General features: G+C 34.1%; 2 protein-coding genes across 2 annotated transcripts; one reads left to right on the top strand and one right to left on the bottom strand.

Annotated features, from left to right (window-relative positions):
• Window positions 1–1,966: 1,966 nt before the first annotated feature.
• On the top strand, window positions 1,967–14,422 carry LOC100373204 (DNA polymerase epsilon subunit 2-like). Its single transcript, XM_002732864.4, has 11 exons — window positions 1,967–2,066; window positions 3,809–3,909; window positions 4,007–4,160; window positions 5,083–5,239; window positions 7,379–7,641; window positions 8,756–9,018; window positions 9,144–9,258; window positions 10,427–10,613; window positions 12,499–12,675; window positions 13,129–13,196; window positions 14,209–14,422. The coding sequence occupies exons 1-11, from the start codon at window positions 2,002–2,004 to the stop codon at window positions 14,222–14,224; spliced, it is 1,566 nt and encodes a 521-aa protein (XP_002732910.1). The 5' UTR covers window positions 1,967–2,001; the 3' UTR covers window positions 14,225–14,422.
• LOC144348165 (uncharacterized) lies at window positions 14,183–20,452 on the bottom strand. Its single transcript, XM_078007661.2, has 4 exons — window positions 20,413–20,452; window positions 17,505–17,656; window positions 14,895–16,128; window positions 14,183–14,558 (listed from the first exon to the last, which is right to left on the bottom strand). Exons 1-4 carry the CDS (start codon window positions 20,450–20,452, stop codon window positions 14,488–14,490), a joined length of 1,497 nt encoding a protein of 498 aa, XP_077863787.2. The 3' UTR covers window positions 14,183–14,487.
• Between the last annotated feature and the right edge of the window lie 496 nt (window positions 20,453–20,948).

Below are 20,948 nucleotides of genomic sequence, written 5' to 3'. Positions count from 1 at the left end.
AATAAAAACTTGCAGAATTTGGTATGGAGTTTTTCCATGGGTGTTGTCAAATTCCAAAGCTGTTTTGTGTGGGCAATAATATCACTAGACCATATTTCAGTGCAGTATAAGAGAATTGGTCTAACTACTGCATCAAACATCTTCAAATGAATTCTAAGTGGTGTACAAGTTGCCGAAAATAATAGCTGATTCATTTTGAAGCAGGCCTTAAGAGCTTTGTTTGATTCTTGTACATTTGTACGATTCTTGTACATTTGTACATTTTTGTAGTACACAGTGCTTTTTTGTACATTTTTGTAGTACACAGTGCTATGACTTTAGTTTGCAAAAACTCAGATGTCAATATCACATGAATTCATTTAATAAAAGGCCAGAAAACTAGCATCACTTTGGGAAAAAACGTTACACATGCTCTATTAATGCATACAAGGTGTTTCAATGATCAAAAACTATTCGTGCTTTAAATGATTCAGTATGGTTTGTGTGCTCTTTGAGTCAATACACAATATTAGCACCCCTGGTGAATAACTTTATTTATTGTAGGCGATTCTCGGTGACCCTACTGGACTTTGAAATTGAAAAAAATATAATAGTGATAAACAAAAACCATTTATATAAGGTTGACCATCTGATGCTGAACCATCAGCACAGAGAATAATGTTTTAAAAATTAAAGTTATAATCTGAGAAACATAGAAATCAAGGAAAAATGAAAGAAAGGAACATCATGTATATTGTTACAATTTATTACCTACTTGTGTGATTATTAGTCGTACAAACATGATTGTGAGACAATGATGGAAGGTGAAACTAGCGTACACCATTCAAAAATAGACGTCTCTTTCCAAAATTTGGGTCAGTTTAAATCATTTTCAAAGCAAAATGTTCTTTACAATACAAAAATCATAAAAACAATAAATTATTCCACCAAAATATTTTTTTACAGACAAATATATTTTAAAAATTACTTGCTAGAAATTTTGGAACCAGAAAAAAAGTTTTTAGTAAATTACTATTTTTATTTATTTTTTTTTAGTTTTTTTTTAAATAATTTTTTTTCTACTAATCTTTAATTGCTTAGAGTATTCATTGTGTTTGTCTCATTACTCCCTCAAGAAAAAAGAAGAATACTAATAGTAATTAATGATTAGGCCAGACTTTTTTTATTCCTTGTTTCGCGAGTTTTTATAAGGCAATTTTTTTGAGGAGGGCGAAAAAAAAATAAAATTAATTCTTTTTTTCCATCAGATTTGTGTGATTCTCAAAGAATTGTAAGTGAGATCGGAGAGGAGAAATGAAATAAAATTTTATTCCATGTATAACCTTGTTTCTCATCTGCACGAGACTTCGATACTTTGATCATGATACTGCCACGAAAATGCAACTTGGATTTGTTATGCGGCGGGCGGTAAAAAAATGAAGATAAAAATAATAATTTTATTTCATTTTCGGCTCCTGTTCATTTGGCGGGTTCGCGAAACAAGGGATAATAAAAGTCTGGCCTTAGTAGAAAAAAATATATAAAGAAATTAATTTATAAATAAAATAAAAAAATAGGTTAATGAACACCCACCCTATCAATAAAGATATTTTACACCACCAGCACATGTTTTTATGTAAACAATGTATTTTATAACGCGTTGAATACGTTGCTATAAGTCTCATATCGAACAGAACTTGTCGCGACGACCACTGCTCTTTACATGTAATCAGAATTATACTTATACTATGGAAATTATATCAGCAGTTCTTTGTGAGACAAACATTTCTCCACAATAATGGTTCAACAATATAGTTAATAAGTTGATTCTTCCATGCGGATATCACGTGTTAGCAATTTTGGAAAGTAGTTTATTGTACCTGGCGTTTTAAATAGAACCGGATGGTATGTGGAAGGAAGCCAAACCAGGTAAAAACAAAAACATTTACAACTCTCAACGCTGGTGTCGCTGTCACAGAGAACTCGTTTGATTGAACTTCAAAGTTTGGCGGGAACTCCAAGATGGCGACTAAACTGAAGTCGGAGGTCGTCTCTGCTTTCAAAATGAATGGGTTATCGCTAAAAAGGTGAGCTTCTCTATTATAATAAACAGTTCACCGTATTCTCTGTTCATGTGCTGTTAAAATGTTTAGTTGTTGCGATGTAACCGATTTTATGTCGTATTCAGAAAATTAATAGAATATAAAAAACAATTTCAATAATAATGTTTATTACAACTTTAGCTTAAAAATGCATTATTTTAATATTTTATTTTATATAATTTTGTATCGATTGCATACTCCCTGTCGACCTTAACACGGGATCGGAAACCATTCCATTGGACAAGCCTGGACGTGCTTGTAGCAAACTAGGAAAATGTAAACAGTCCCGTTTGTTTTCGTATTTTAATATTGATTGGTTAATACAGTTTATGATTTATTACTTCAGAATAAAAATATCAGCATGCAGTAAACAGATTTATATTGATCTGTAACTAAAATATAAATTACCCTATAAGGTTTTTTAGTCCATTTTATTTCCTCTTTGAATTACTGTTAAATACTTTATTTTAGCTGAATGTAATTTTCGCTTTTGGGTGTTTTGTATAGAGTTTATTTTCACTTATTTTGTAAAATATAGGCAAAATGGCACATTCACTGGATTTTATTTTCACTGAATCATTCCTTCAGCGAAAATTATTTCCAAGCGAAAATAAAGTATTTTACAGTATTTTTAAGTGAAATAATGGCAGTGAATAAATTTTTGTTTATTCAAGACAGTTCAACATTTTTAATAATTGTCGAAAAGCCAGTGAAAATAGCTAAAATCGAGAAAACAGCACAAACTTATCATTGAAGAAATCCTAAACAACCAAATTTAAATATGTTGTGTATGTAGGGGTAAACTTGTTACACTGTTCAGGGGGGTATCAACAACCATCCCAAAATACCGTTTTCTGAGAATTTATTGGCCTTTGTTTTCACCATGATGGTTGCCAAGCGGTGAAAATGCCTGACCTGAGAATAAATGTTGTTACGCACAGTGGAAGCTGTGTTGACTTGGATGTCGAGGCAATACAGCAACGATATCCATACATCATGCAACTCACTGATATTTAGACCAAAGCTATTCAAACTATACTTAGTGCCAAGTCTGATGTGTTTTTAGTCGCACTGGAAATAGTAAATCCTTATGTTATTATGCTTTACCGGCCTTGCGACCATCGAGCATGGTAATAGTGTTGTCACCACTGTTGAGTATTATAGAAGAGTAGGTGTTATATCTCAAAGCTCATGATGTCACTGCAACATATATCGGCAGAAATGAAGCCGAAGACATCAGAAATGCAAAGCTCCAAGTGCTTTCTGACAGTCATTGTAACAAAGCTTTCTGTTGGTCGTAAACTTTCTAACGCGCAACCATGTGACATACACGGTTATGAATAAAATTACCGCATGGTGTTGTAGAGGGAGGAATGTCCAAACGAGACAACACCGTGCAGGCGGATGATGGGTAAATATGTAGTAAAGAAACATTGTCGTTCACAGTCTTTAGAATTAGCAAGATTCATGACTGTATCTAGATGTCCCACATGCAGGTAATATCGAGACAATTCACACACACCCAGGGGGCGATCCTTCAGAAAATGCCCGGTTTTTAGTCTATTGTTTTCATCTTTGAATTACTTGTTTCCATAAAGTAAAATAAAGATCATGAATAAATTTGATATTTGATGTTGTGAGTAATTCAATACATTTTAATGTTTTGACCTGGTTCTTTAGCTGTTAAATTCTATTCACAATGAGTATACCAATGCTTTCATTTTCAGTGATGCTAGTAAATTTCTAGTAGAAGCCCTGATGACAGTTGATGACACAGAGCGATATGATTGGATCGATAGGCTTATTGAAGCTGTACAAAAGCAACAATGTGAGTATACATATACATTTACATATATTTGCTGCAATATATAACATTAAAAATACTCAATTTTAAAGTATTTTTATTTATATCTCTTTTCTTTTAGTGCTGTCACCGATGATTGATCAGTCAACGATAGAGAAAGCAATTCATGAATGCAATGCAGATAGTGAAGAGGATACAGACCAAATATTCAATGTTATTAATGTATTTAATGCACCACATTTTGTATATAATTATGCAAGAAAGAAATTTGTAAAGTAAGTTGACTTTTACAACTGTAGTTTGACTGAATACAGTAAAGGGCATAAAACTGTACTTTAGCTTATGATGAATGCATTTATAAAAAAAAATGTAAATACTGGTACTGATCATCAGCTTTCATTCAAGAGCTAAAGAGCTGCATGTAAACATTGTCTTTGCCCACAATGTGCACATTTCTTCACCTGACATAGCAACTACCGATATGATTGCTCACTTATTCAAAATGGTGCGCTTGCTGATTGGACAATGTTGAACTAACTCGTTAATATTGATTAGAACTAACGATGATGTTGCAGTACCATTTTTGGATTCTTCAGTTTGAATTCTAACATCCATTTTAATTTATATGCCCTTCACTGTACTGATTAGTTTGTCAAGTTATAAACTGTTAATTCAATTTTTTTAATTTTTAGTAAAAAAATGCTATTTTTGATTGACTATGGATGTTGTTTTTAATAATTTATAAACATAGATTAAAATTCAAATGTGCCTTCTATGTGCAGCGACTTGAGCTGAATGCATAAAACTACATCTATATGAAAAGTATATTTTAAATTATATTCATCCGCTCCAGTGAAATCAGATTCACAGTTGTGATTAGTTGAAAAGTTTTCATCTGCCATATTTGTCTAAATGTTATTTAAATAAATTAAAGCACATCTTTAGGTATTCCAAAATAAGTGTATACATGTGACTTTGGTGAAACAAAGAGTAAAAATAATATCAACAGTAAAGTGGTCATATTTGTGAATTTAGAAAAATCACCAAATGTTTTGGCAGTGACTATGTTACTGAAAGTCTTCAAATTAACTAACCATGTGAACATTCCTGGCATCGTAAATGTATCTGTTACTAGTAACCAATTACATTAGAATCTGAAAGTTAATTGACATCACTTTCTGTTCTTTTTTTTTGAAGAAGTACATCTGTTCCTAGTCTCCATGGAAATGCAGACTCTAAAACTGCTATTTTTCGTGAAAGATATAATATATTACACCAAAGAACATCCAGACATAATTTATTCACTGCACCAGTAACTGGCGCACCTCAAGAACAAAAAGGAAAGAAATTTCAGGTAAGATATTTCCATGTGTTTATGGCATTCATTGGTTTCAATTGATGGACATTGTTAGGATACTGGAACACTGGTAGATTTTTATAAATTATTACAATTTAATTTTATAGAGTTTTTTTTTTTTTTTGTATTTTATTGTGTTGGTATAATGTGTACACAATATTTTGGCTTTGTTTTGATTGTCGTCATAGCTTTTTGAAGGTGGATGATGAATATTTTTGACAAGTACAAAGTTTTTAATGTTGGAGTTACAAGTTCAAACCTAACTATGGGTGTTCTAGTACTGTAACTGTAACAAAATAGAATTTCTAGCTTAACCATAGGAAAAGATACATGGTTCACTGTCTTGTGATAATTGTACAATTTGTGTGTATAGTAAGCAGATAATTATTGGGGTATGAATTACTGTTATTATACATCTATTACTGTAACGCGATAAGTTACAGCATGTCTTAATTTTGCGGTATTTTACAGAGTATTTTCAGCCTACCATATAAGGAAATGCGAAAGTTCATAATCTCCCAGATCTCTATTTGTAAAAAAATCCCTACTGCTTTGTCCTAAGGTTTGTCGATTTCGATACACACAATTTAATCCATGGATTTCGCTGACTGTCAGCTTGGCATTTTTAATTCATGTCTAATCACAATAAAGATACAAGAAAAATGGGATTGTGGGAAACGACTTTGCTGTAATGGCACACAATGCTTTTGTTTACCTTCTGTCAATCATCTTTGACCTTTAAGCATCTGCTTTCCTGATTGGCTAAGAATGACATCACTACTAGTGTTTCATCTTCGAGGTCAAGTCAACATTGCTTTCTTATCAGACTAGACGCTCATTAATCATGGTCAAAGTTATCATTCAGCAAATCCCGGTGGTTGGAATGTCTTATGAATGTTTTATTTCTCCAACGACGGAAGAATAATTTTCATGACAGAAATGCAATAGCTGCAATGAAAGATGGTAAAAAAATTGGCCGTCTTCAGCGTAACATTGCAAAATTACTGGCCCCAGTTATGGATTCGCAAGCTGCTAACAAATATATTATAAAGCCAAAACAACGTGATTTCAACCACTCTCCCAGGTACGGGTTGCTACAATTGGTTTCATTGTCTATGACGCTAAAGCCGAACAAGTGCGACACTTGCTTTGCGGCTCTCCATATACTGTAAGATTTGCTTGAATCTTTTCTAAGGAAGCACAAACAAAACGGCCTGCTCTTTTCAGGGCCATGACATGTATCAAAATAAGAACTCCCGTTTCTGTTTTAAAACATCCTGAAAAATAAATGTAAATTATGTAAACAGTGGCGAACGTGCTGCCCTGAAGGCAGAGCGCGAAATTACCTATCTTGCTGTCACAGCTATTTTGCGATCACCCCTCGTTTTACACAATTGACAACTATTTTTTGAGCATTTTTTATTAGGATTACAACAGACTGCAAGGAAGTTGTTAATACAACGAAACAAAAAATAGGTTTTTGTTATTTTTTTTATTACAAGTGCAGACAAAGACCACCTGGGAGTACACCCTGACATGACCATCAAAATTAGGGGATGGGCGTTTGCCTAGGCATGGGCTCTTACTCAGATAAATACAGTATTACATTTACTACAATGGCGAAGTACATTGTTTTTAAAATTGTCGCAATGACGATTGCCATGATATCACCATGTATGACCAATTTAGACTCACCATTTCTTAACTTAAATAAAATGTAAAAACAAAGAGTATGGGAGAAAAATTAAAAACACATTTCTACCAATTGTTAATTTTGTTTACCCAGGGCACTATTGGTAATATAGCCCTTATCAGGCTTTCTGACCTAGAGGTCTGCCAGTGGTAGCACCCTCAATCAACTAACAAAACATAACTCTCTTTGATCACATTGTGTCTTAGAGCACATTACACAAATCGTTATTTTGCATACATACTGATCATAAAAAATAAGCTTAAATTTGTCACTTGAACCAGAAACCAATTAAGAAGTTTTACAAAACAAATTGAAGAAAATAACACCAATCTTTGGAAATCACAAATTAGAGAGGATGATAAGACAAGAAATAGAGAAGGAGTAACTTGCATAAGATATTAAGTTGGACATATAAATATATATTGCAATGTATGCTATTTCAGTTGAAACCTGTGGAGTTTTTATTAGGAAGTACATCCAAACTTGGTGAAATCATTGTACTTGGTATGTTAACACAACTGAAAGAGGGCAAATATTTCCTAGAAGACCCAACTGGCGCTGTACAGTTAGATTTATCACAAGCAGATTTCCACTCTGGTTTGTTTACTGAGAACTGTTTTGTACTTGCTGAAGGATGGTATGAAGATGAAGTGTTCCATATCAATGCTTTTGGATTTCCACCTCCAGAACCAGCTGATACAACAAGGTACCTGTATAAAAATTCTCTAAATTCTATTTGTTGATGCATACAATCTTTTTCAGTATAGCAGCAATGTAAAATTGTTTCCTGTCTTATTTTAACCATTTGACATGTAATCTTTACTGTAAAATACTTTATGTTGACTTGAAAATAATTAATTCTCGCTATTTTCACTGAAGGAATGATTCAGTGAAAATAAAAAGGAAGCAAATTTTTACCCATATTTTACATTCTACTTACCAAAATTCAGTGAAAATAAATAACCACTCAAAAAGTCTTTTCAGTAAAAAATTAATTCCAGCTAAAATAAAGAGAAAACATTTGCTTACGATGAATGTAAGTTGAATTTTGCACTTTGCAAACAAGTGAGTTATTCGCTTGTCAAACGCACATGATAAAAAGATGTTTTTTGTCATCACTATATCAATGTACGAGTTTTAGTGTATTAGGCCAACTATCAAATTTGTTGTGCATCAGTGACGTGTCATATCGGTTTAGAGGGCACACTGCTCAAACAGTTACACAGTGTATTAACATGTACAGTGATGTCACAGACAGTAGATTATGGCATTCACAATCACAAATTGTCATAGGCCGCTTTTTGACATGTGAGCGCTTCATGAGAATGAAGGCCAGCCAGCAACATTGATTTGATTTCAACAAGATTTATTTCAAATGAAAACAATCAAGTATGTTTATAAGTGTAATATACACTTGCATATATACTTACAATTATATTTACTGGTAATTCACAGATATACGTACATATATATCTAGATATACACACCTATGAATATATGATCTATGATCTTCAATTCATAAGTACTGTAAAATACTTTATTTTAGCTGGAATTAATTTTTCCTGAAAAGACTTTTAGTTGTTTTGTATGGAATTTATTTTCACTGATTTTTGATGAGTTAAATGTAAAATATAGGAATAAAGGTATATTCGCTGGATTTCATTTTCACTGAATCATTCCTTCAGTGAAAATAGAGAGAATTAATCCCAAGTGAAAATAAAGTATTTTAAATTATAGCTTGCAAATCTTACAAAATGCCTTAATCTCAAAAAGAACCTTAAAAGCAGTATTTAATTTGTCCAAATAAACCTTCGTTGCAGGTCTTACTTTGGTTCTATTAATTTTTTTGGTGGACCCTCAGCTACATCAGTTAAAACATCTCAAAAATTAAAAACTATAGAAAAGGACAATGAGGATGCAATATTTGTATTTTTATCAGATGTCTGGTTAGATCAGCTGCAAGTACGTCAAAAACTACAAGCATTGTTCAGTGGATTTGCTGATGTGCCACCAACTGCATTTGTTTTCTGTGGAAATTTTTCATCAGCCCCTTATGGTAGCCATCATATCAAAGCACTTAAAGGTATGGAATTAAGGATTCACTAAAGCAGATTGTTATTATACCTATGAAATTATAATCTCACACATAACGAGCATAAATTTAGATATCAGTGAATAACGTTACTGGTATGTTTACTTTTATTTTAGATTCATTGCATGAGCTGTCTGTTATACTTACTGAATTTCCTACCCTTGTCAAGGAGAGTAAATTTGTGTTTGTACCCGGTCCACAGGACCCTGGACCCGGTCATATACTGCCCAGGTGAGTGTCCTTTACTATAACCATATAATTCTGAACCCAAGTCCTATCCACATGATCCTGGACACACTCGTATCCACTCAGGACCCTGTACCAATTCATATCCACATGATCCTGTACCCAGTCATATCCACACATGATCCTGTATCCAGTCATATCCACATAATGCTGTACCCAGTCATATCCACACATGATCCTGTATCCAGTCATATCCACACATGATCCTGTATCCAGTCATATCCACACATGATCCTGTATCCAGTCATATCCACATAATGCTGTACCCAGTCATATCCACACATGATCCTGTATCCAGTCATATCCACATAATGCTGTACCCAGTCATATCCACACATGATCCTGTACCCAGTCATATTCACATAATGCTGTACCCATCCATATCCACACATGATCCTGTGCTGTACCCAGACATATCCACACATGATCCTGTACTCAGTCATATCCACATAATGCTGTACCCAGTCATATCCACACATTATCCTGTACTCAGTCATATCCACATGATTCTGTACCCAGTCATATCCACATGATCCTGTACCCAGTCATATCCACACATGATTCTGTTCCCGGTCATATCCACACATGATTCTGTACCCAGTCATATCCACATGATCCTGTACCCAGTCATATTCACATGATTCTGTACCCAGTCATATCCACATGCTCCTGTACCCAGTCAAATCCACATGATCCTGTACCCAGTCATATCCACACATGATCCTGTACCCAGTCATATCTACACGTGATCCTGTACCCAGTCATATCTACGTGATCCTGTACCCAGTCATATCTAAATGATCCTGTACCCAGTCATATCCACATGATTCTGTTCCCGGTCATATCCACACATGATCCTGTACCCGGTCATATCAACACAAGATCCTTTACCCAGTCATATCTATATGATCCTATACCCAGTCATATTCACATGATTCTGTTCCCAGTCATATCCTCACATGATCATGTACCTGGTCATATCACATGATCCTGTACCCAGTCATATCCACACATGATCCTGGTTCCAGTCATATCCACACGTGACCCTGACCCAGACAGTCACATCAGCTTTGTGAAATGTAGTTGTTGTGAATAGTACATTCATAAATGTGTTTTTTCAAACCCAATAGTTTTAGCATTCTGTTACTTGTAGGCCACCTTTATCAGAGTGTATCACTGAAGAATTCAGAAAAAAAGTTCCAACATCTATTTTTGCCACAAATCCATGTCGAATTCAGTACTGCACTCAGGAAATTGTAGTTTTCAAAGAGGACATAGTCAACAAGATGTGTAGAAATTGTGTTAGATTTCCATCTGCCAGTTCAGAGATACCAGCTCATGTAAGTTCTCTACTGCTATATATACTTGTAGCATAACTTCACACACTTACTCATTTGTGTTAGTATTTCTAGTAATGTACTTTTGTATTTTGATTTAGTGATCATTTCTTATTATTAATACTACATGTTCATAATATGAGTTATATATTGTGAACTAAATCAAGTTATTGTTGACTCCTGTGTGCGAAGCACAAAAAGGGAGTCTTTGCAGTTAGTGTGTCTGTCTGTGTGTGTGTCTTTTCCATTGATATCTCAAGAACCACTGTTTGGATTTTAATGAAACTTGGTATATAGCTTGTCTGGGGCAAGGCGCAGAGCAAAGTTGATTAGTTTTTGGTTGGTTGGTTGGTACTCGTCGTGTGCGACGTGCCCCAGATAGTGTCAATTTATACGCAGTAACAAATGAGACGCGTTGGGGGTTACAGTTGCTCTTGGATAAGGTGGCTCCTTATTAGTCCCTGTTTGGACAAAGTCCGAAAACGGGGACTTATAATTCGGTCTCCGTCCGTGCGTCCATGAGTCCGTCTGGCCTCATATCTTAGAATCCCTCGGACCGATTCTGTTTATATTTAGCATGTGCCTAGTACTTTATGTGGGACATATGCACATGCAGTGGTTTAGCGATTCGATTTAAAATGGCCGACTAGCAGCCATCTTGTTTTTTGAAAATGTTGTAATTTAGACATGCTTTGCCAGTTTTCATTCAAACTTGGTACATAGATTATACATGTCCATGACGATTTATTTCACAATTGGATCAAAGATGGTCGACTGGCAGCCATCTTGTTTTTAAAATGTTGTGTTTTGGACATGCTTTGTCAGTTTTCATTCAAATTTAGTACATAGATCATACATGTTAGGATACATGTCCCTGACCGTTCGTGAGTTCCTGAGTCTGTCTGTCTGTCCGTCCGTGCGTCAGTCTGTCCAGAGTTGTATTTTAGAATCCTGTGGACCGATTCCGTTCATTTTTTGCATGTGTCTAGTACCTTATGTGGGACATATGCACATGCAGTGGTTCAGCGATTTGATTTAAAATGGCTGACTGGCAGCCATCTTGTTTTTTGAAAATGTTGTATTTTGGACATGCTTTGTCAGTTGTCATTCAAACTTGGTACTTAGATTACACATGTTATGATACATGTCCATGACGATTTATTTCGCAATTGGATCAAAGATAGTCGACTGGCTAGCATCTTGTTTTTGTTTTTTTATGTGGTATCTTGGACGTGCTCTGTCAGTTTTCATTCAAATTTGGCACATACATGTACTTTATACATGTTAGGATGCATGTCCATGACAATTTGTTTCAAAATCTGGTCAAGGATGGCCGATTGACAGCCATCTGACTTTTTGGCCTTACTACTATATTTCCACAATTTATGTACCATTTTCATTCGTATTTGGCACATACATCATACATATCAGTGTGTTTCATAATCAGATCAAAAATGGCCGAATAACGGCTGTTTTTATTTTTGGCCATATTACTACTACAAGGAACACGTGTTTTGATGTAAATAAACAATCTGTTGTATACGCCACTTGGAACTCAAGTTTCAAGGACACGCTCGCGACAACCCCTCCGCTTTAATATGACGAGCACGAAGAGAACTTTCAAAAATTTAACGGGGACTGTTTCATTTTCAATGACTTGTTTACATTATTTTTTACTATTTTTGTAGTTATTTTCAGTTGCTTTATTTTACAGTATTTTTTTTTTACTTTACTGTATCCACAGCAGATTACAGTTGTGTAATAAACTATTATTATTATTATTTAATAGATTATTCATAATTTGTTTATCATTTTCATGATCCCTATTTCCTCAGCACGTGGGAGTTCTTTCTAAGCTTTCTTTGATTTTTATATTTTTGTATTGTAGTTTGCTAAGACAGTGATATCACAAGGTCATCTATGTCCACTACCACTGCATGTATCACCAATATACTGGGCTTATGACAATGCATTGAGGATCTACCCACTGCCAGATCTTATTGTATTTGCTGATAAATATGAAGCATTCACTGTCAACAGTGTTAACTGCATTTGTACAAACACGGTATGTAGCTCTGTATTCTGCAGTTTGAACATTTAATGCAGATTACAAGAATCACACATCTTACCCACTGGGGTTTCTTTTAACATTTTTAGCAGGAAACCAGATATAGAATGTAGCAGGCCAAAGTACCCCTTCACCATGGGTATTATGCAGGTAAATTGGTAGATATTTGGCCTAGGACTTCATGAAAACATTGCCTCCTCAAATGTGAACAAACACTTGATTTACAGTTTTCTTTCATGCTTTGTTACAACAGCAGATCATTCAACAAATTCATGTTGAGTCGAGAAAAATTGTTACACAGCCATGTAAGGTAGTCCCCCAAAATAGAAATATAGTAACAGAAATACAAATAATGTATTTACCTGCTAAAATTAACATGATATTTTTACCTTATGGTATAATGGAGCACTCATAGCTTTTTATTGATAGGATATACTTTGTTTTATGTAGGGTTCATTTCCACGCAGTGACTTTGGATTCAAAGTTTATTACCCATCTAGTAAGCAAGTTGAAGACAGGTAATTATTCTTTCTTTTCTCACATTATTTGTTGTGATTGATAAATAACTGCTCATATTTGCCTGGTATAGTATAATAATGTGTAATGCTCTGCAATGTGGATATGACTTTTTCACGTTTCCTTCAAATTAAATTTGACAGTAGATACTTTTCTAAAACTTCCTTAAAATGTAAACACTGAAACAAGCTAGGTGAAAACATGAAGTACTGGTGTGCTGTATTAATAGTAAAAATCATAATGTACCCAACTTAAGTATAACATCTGGTTGAAATGATTGTTGCCCATTGTAAAGTTAAGCAATAATTGTGACTTAGGTCCCTGTTCTTCAGAGTCTAGAAACAGGGATTGACCTCCATCAGTTCATCCATCTGTCTGTCTGTCTTTCCGTCCGTGTCCACCTGTATCTTAGACATCCCTGAACCAATTGCATTCAAACTTTACACATACATCGTGCATATTGGAATACATTCATTCATTTCATGATCTAATTCAAGATTACCAAATAGTGGGTATTTTAAAGCTAAAAAATATATCAAAATCAAACATTTCAGCCATTCCAGAAGCGGATCTTGGTCATAAATGTACAAGTTTTGTTTTTTCAGAATACATTCAAAATTTTACACCCATTTTGTTTTAATGAATGCACTTCTGGATCCATGTCTTAGACAAGCCCATACTGATCAATCATGTTCAAACTACTCATACAGCATACATCATAGACACATGGGCACAAGCCATTTTAATGTTAAAATTCATCGAAATCTTTCTGCAATTTCAAAACCAGATCTTGCCATATCTCCAACATGCCTTGATCGGTCATGTTCAAACTTTAATGTACATCATGTCACTCATACGCACATTATTGATATGACAATTAAATTAAATTTTAGATAGCCGATTGGACATCATCATCAGTCTATGATGCCAATTATTTTGTTTCACTGTCAGATACAATCAATAACCTACCAGACATGTTCAATGAAAATTATGTTTTAAATTTTTTAATTGCAGTAAAATTCCTGATTGAAGACTGATATAGAAGAGAAAAACAGTGTTGGTGTGATGACATACATAGTTTATAATCTCTCATCCATGAAAATGAATTTTAAATCAACATCATATTTAATTTTAAAATGTTCATTGAAATCCATGTACATAATCTTGTGTGTGATTCGATATTAATGTTATAGATCACAAATGTAATAAAATATTAAGTACAAGTTCATTCTGTGCATATTGTATTCCTTAAATCATTGACACTGCTGTGTATCACACTGACAGGAATAGTAATCAAAAACTGGGGCTCCATTGGGGCATCTTCACAACTCTACCACATATCTCTTCATATTTATCTAACACACCTGAAAAAAAACCATATATTGTTTGTGAGCCAGTTTTCCTTGTTTTTTTTCTTCTTGCAAGTGGAATAGACATACGGGGTACATGTACCGGTATGTTGTAACTGAGATATAACTTACAAAATACTGGGTAATGATACCAAGTTGTTATATAAATTATATTTGCTAAACTTCATTATGTTTGAATGAAAAGTTTTTTACATTTAATCAAGTTTCAAAGGTATCATGGATTCCTACAATACAGAATCAACATGCTTGGCACAATACAAGCCATTGTTAAATATTTATAACAAGAACTGAACCTGTAACTTGAATATTGATCAAGTGATTATTTAATACCTTGATATGATTCAGCTGTAATATCAGCTATAGCTAACATCGTTCCTTGATCTCCATTAGGCAATGGTACATTATCAGTTGATGCATATAGCGGTCGAATCTCTTTTACTTGGTTTACTTCATTGTAGTCCAACAGTTCATCTGCTCTACCAGATGTATATGTTGTGATCATACTGTTCATCCCATAGCTACCTTTAAACTCTGGCGATTTCACTGGCATATTACTCCCCATATTCAATAGTGCCTCCACAGGATCACCATTCTGTAAACATTGTCGATAGATCTGTAGTAATGGTGAAAACATCCGGGCATTTATCTCCATCAACTTACAGGAACCATCTGCTAGGATAAAAAACTCAACAGCTAAGAACGAGTTGTTGTAACCATACTTCATCATTCTGGACGCCACGTTTTTATAGTGTGTTTTCACTTTCTGTAGTATATTTTCATCTAAGTTACTTGGCAATACAAAACCCTTAATGCAGTGAGGTTTGCTTTGCCAATACACAATATCATGTATTGGCCATTGTAGAATGTCACCGTTCAGAATACATCCATCTATACCAACAGTAGCTACTGGACTGATAAACTCTTCTATAATAGCACCATTCTGCAAAGCTTCAGGGTATTTTACATAATCCAATCGGTTGTTCAAAAAGGTTTGCAATTTTACATCTTGTGCTTGTTTGTAGATGTCCAATTGTTTAAGAATGTCTGATGTCGTCATCACCTTGGCAACCCCAAATGATGCAGTTCCAGTGGTTGGCTTAATAAATGCAGGTCGTCCCAAGTAGTCTAGGATCTTATCTAGCTTCTCAATGCAAATATTTTCTACATCTAAATATGCATATTTTATGGGATCCGGATCTGGATCTAAATATTTCCTTGTCAGGTACTTATTGTATGACAAAAAGGTTGGTTCTAAATGAGCCCCTTTTATGTGTGGGAATTTGTCAATCAAAGCTGCACTTACGAGTGAAGAAACGTCACGAAACGAAAGAATAATACTGATGTCCTTCGTGGTAATTATTTCTTCACATTGCTTTGTATACTTGTCCAAGTCGAGTTGCTGCTGTGTTGTATTTTTTGTGATTAGTGGAGTAACTGCTCCATATATCTTGAACTGTTCTTTCAAAGCTGGATCAATGTCTTCTAATTTAGCATTGAACTTGTCTTTCCAGGCTGGTAGTACTGCAAGTACATTACAACTGTAACACTGTCGGGCAAACTTTTCCTGAAATTAAAATGATTTATTTGTGAGATCAACCAAAGCCTAGAATTTCTTCTTTTTTTTTCGCTGAAAGAACTGGAGGCAAAGACTGAAAAAATGAAATATTTATAAGTACTTGGTAATTGTAAATGGCTTTGTTGTGAAGGATCAGGATAAAACGTGAAACTTTAGATACACAGCACTATTCAACACTACTGAAGGAATAAAGTTGATGAACTAACCAAACCCTAGAAAGCTAAGATGTTAGAAGCTCTACCTTTGTGTTTAATGTAGGTTCTAACACAACCCTTGGCCAACATTTCAAATAAAAAGAACAATCTACATTGTTGCAACTTAACCAAGGTCCGGTCTATACATTTTTTTTTTGAATATTCAATAGCTGTAGTGGTCAGCATACATTCCAATGACATTATTAACATGCAAAGGCAAATCATTGAATAAAATGAAACAAAAGTGAACCAAGTGTGCTTCCTTGTGGAGCACCAGTAGATATTACCTGGGGTTCAGAAATTGTCCCCTGAAGCTGAACAACTTTTGATTTAATATGAATCAAAACATTTAAGCGATTTACTATAACATTTGTAAATTTTTAAGCTGTTAAAGAAGTAATCCATGATTGACTAGGTCAAAGAACTTTCTAAAATTCCATTATTTATAGTGTGTGACCAGCCATGATTCATTTGCACAAAACCTAGTAAATCAATAATACATAATTTATTGAACACTACAACACTGACGAGAAGTACTATAGCATCATGGTCTCAACAATAACAATTAAAAATAATCTACTTGTTTCATAATAATGTGGATACATTGTACAGAATTTCATCTGAAACAAGAAGCAAATAAATTTATATTTATTATTGAACTTTTCATACTCCAATTGAGGGTTTCAAAAATCTGTAAAAGTGCATATAGGCATGCTTTTCAAATAATCATATACTATAAATATACACAGATTTGCACAATATACCAAATTTAATTCAAACATTCATTATTACATGAATTAGATAATTAATATACACAGATCTAAACCTAAAACTGTCTGTTAGTCTATGATGTATATCTTCCTATCCCTATCTCCCGGGGTTCATATATGCATATCTATACGGACAGATGATTATAGTAATCACAGATCAGCTCACATGCTTATGTTGTACGTGTTTGTACTCCAGATTGAACTCTGACTTATAAACTGAATCGGTTATAGTTTAAGGGGACGCTTTTTCATGTAAAGGACGTTAACCCAGTTAACAGTTCAGTAAAATGACCTGTTTATGACCTACTTATCCTATAGCCTATAACACCAGTCAGAGCCTAGAGTTCGTTCACGTCATATGCAGTGTATGCATACATGCAAGGCTATTTATATCATCTACCTGTCTATGTTTGAGAAAGCAATATGCAGAGATTCTGTTCAATGTGGATAGAACGTGAGAAAACCTTTGAATTCGTAACATGACTTCCAATGTTACCTCGTCCTCTGCTTCGCACTCGACGTTGTAACCTTCAGAACTTCGCGCACTGCACTCTGGGAGAATATAATCTATAAGTCAACATTGTGCATTGCTCGAACGTCGAACATCTCGGGCGTAAATCCTGCTGGATGATAAACGCGAAATGTTTATACATATGTTTATGAATGTTACCCGGCAATATAAACTGTCTGCAGAGCAACTTTGCAAAACTTTTCCGTGCAATTCAATACACAAATACTAAAGAAATTTATATAAAATTAACACAAAACTATATAAATTTCTGGAGACAAAATATAAAAAAAGAAAATTCAAAGTTGAGACTGTATACAAGAACAAATACAGTTTGCAAACTTACCTTGCTACATTAAATACCAATTAAAGAATTATTATGTCTAAATTTAGAATAAGTAACCACAATTTAGCAACTGAGAAAGGAAGACATGCCCAGCTAAAGATGCTGCACGCTAAATGATATTGAAGATGAATTACACTTTTTACTTTCCCTAAATATCATTTAGACCAACAAAAAATATTACAATCCGTGCTAAATGCATAACCTTTATATCTACTTAAATTAGAGATGATGAAATGATCAAAAGTTTAGTAAACAGGTGTTTCACAACACGAAATAAAATTGCGTAATTTATTTTTTCATGTACTTGTTCATGTATTACTAGAAATGTTATTTTTGTAAATATGCAATAAAATGATCGTGGCATTGGCTGCGGCGTTGATTTGTTTCATCGCTACTATAACAATGATATGTTTTATACTAGTATTTGAAGTTAGCAGCCCGACCGGACGGAGACGTGAATTGGTGGATAGGGTTGGCGACCTACAACATTGTGGTGGATGGGTGCGAAAGTAATGCTGGTCTATCCGCTAGAAACCTTTTGAGATTTTGAGATTTTTATTGAAATTGCTCTGAATGTTGGAATAATTAGAATAACTGATTATCTACTTTGTTTCAAAATATTATCGGTTACAGATAGTCTTTGTCTACAATACTAATATATTTACCCATATAAATAAGGTCCAGCTCTCATTCTTATCACAATGGGGATGGTCGAATAGAATTCCTTAGTTTTAAATAATAATTAACAAACTTTAAACCTTAGATATAAATGAAATAATTCAACCGACCAATTCCACTTCATTTGAAGTGTATGAGTTGTGAGATGTAACTCTACTTGTACTCATTGTCATTTGTAGCTTTTTGGCGATATTTGGGACTTTTCATCACTTTATTATGATTCTTTGAAATACTGTGCCGACAAAATTGTGAAAAGAGTCATGACAAGCTCTAAACCTCACAGAAAGAGGATGATGTGATGGGAATGGGAAAAAATAAAACAATGAACCAGCAGCTCGTGACGAGGACAACCAGTCTGGGACATTATTTGAGAGAGAAAAAAACGTTTTGAATAAAGACAATCACTATCTGGTTATAAGCTATAGAGAAAGTGACCTTCACACATCACACTAACTGTCTGTGTTATAGGTCACATATACGCTAATGAAGGAGATAGATTTTATTACATATATTTGCATTCCTGGTGTTTCCTTTGCATCTGATTATTTTGGAATATGGCCTTATAAATCGACATGAAATATAGTTACACATTATTTTTAACGCGTTTTATGTTCCTCGTGGGAAATTATTTGCTTACGTATGGAATCGAAAAGAAAATAACGCATTTGCCTGTTCAAATGCGTAAGTGTCAGTGGCGGATCCAGGGGGCCACCCCCCCCCCAACGCATGACTATTCATATCATCTGGATTACGCATAGCTTCTCTGCGATTTTCGCTTCGTATATCTTAAGCGAAGCTTGCCCCCCCCCCCAATACATTTTGTTGGATCCGCCACTGGTAAGTGTTATGAACAAAGCTATCGGAACCTGTGTATTATACGTATCTGCATGACCGAACGCAGGCTGCACAGTTAGTACACTGATATGTAAGACCTGTTTGTTTTTAATATTTATAGTATTTTGATTTGAATTTTATTACTAACAAACAAATGTTATTGAGTTGATTGTTCGCAATAATTTACATTACAAAAAATGTGTAAACATCAACATGTTGAGCGCACAATTAGAAACTCTGGGCGATGGCAGAATTGGAAAACAAATTTTGCCAGAAACAAATCAAGAAGAAAACATTCTGTAGGGATCAATAGCCAGACAAAACATTCAGCACGTCTAAATCTCAGGAAAAATAATTCACACAGTGGAAACAAATTATCCTTAAAAAAAATAAATGAAGGAAAAACATTTAGCACAGTTTTTGTGTATGGTTACCGAGAATATAACGAATGGGAAAATCATATTTAACACCATCAACAAATTTGTTACCCAAGAAAACGTCACCATCTCATACAAATACTAAAGTAATTGCACATCACTTCGCAGAATTCTTTGCTGAGAAAATACAAACTATTCGTAATGATCTACAACACCAGTTATTAGTTACAAGTAACTCAACCATGTAATATACCCTACGAATCAGATTGAATCTAAAATGCCTTCATTCAGTTTAACATTGGAGACAATTTACAAAATAATTTTACAGTCTGCCAGTAAATCGCGTCAACTAGATACTTTACTTAATCTGAGTATTGATGTGTTATTATCCACCATTACTAATACGGAGAATTTACCATCATTCAGTGAATATGTCGACATCTAAATTAAATAAAATACCCATCAAATAATGGATAATGACGAAATTGTAATGTTAGTTTTATTAGACATACATTTTGTATTTGTATCCTTAAACACAGGTGACTATTCAAGACGTTTCTCCCACCTGACGAACCGGATGGGTGTCTCAGAAACCGCATTACCATGGTGGAAATCTTCAAAATGTACACAATGGCATTTTATCGAATTCTCAAACTTTTTAGTACGGTATTCCACAAAAATCTGTTCAGGAACCACTACTTTTGACTATTTATACATCATTGATTAGAGACTTCTGGGAAAATAACAATGAGTATCACACAGACGATACATAATTGTATTTATCTTTTAAAACATCAGATGAAAACATGTGCATTGTGTATCAGTAACAAATTTATTAAAATTGAATCCAGAGAAGACAGAACTTATATATTTTGGACCAATCAAAACAAATTAACAGATATGAATGATAAATATTGAAATCTCACCTCGTACATCAACAGTAAAAAAACACATAGGTACCGTTTTTGACACTTGCATAACCATGGAGAACAATTATATCTTCAAATTAGCATACTTCCATACCTCGAACATCTCTGAAAAATCAGACAAATGGCATGGTTCAGTTACTCGTCAATACGTCAGTAAAATCTAAACTGAGTT

Source organism: Saccoglossus kowalevskii, chromosome 2, assembly GCF_978046115.1.
Source record: "Saccoglossus kowalevskii chromosome 2, keSacKowa6.1, whole genome shotgun sequence".
NCBI lineage: Eukaryota > Metazoa > Hemichordata > Enteropneusta > Harrimaniidae > Saccoglossus > Saccoglossus kowalevskii.
This window is presented reverse-complemented; position numbering and strand designations above follow the sequence as displayed.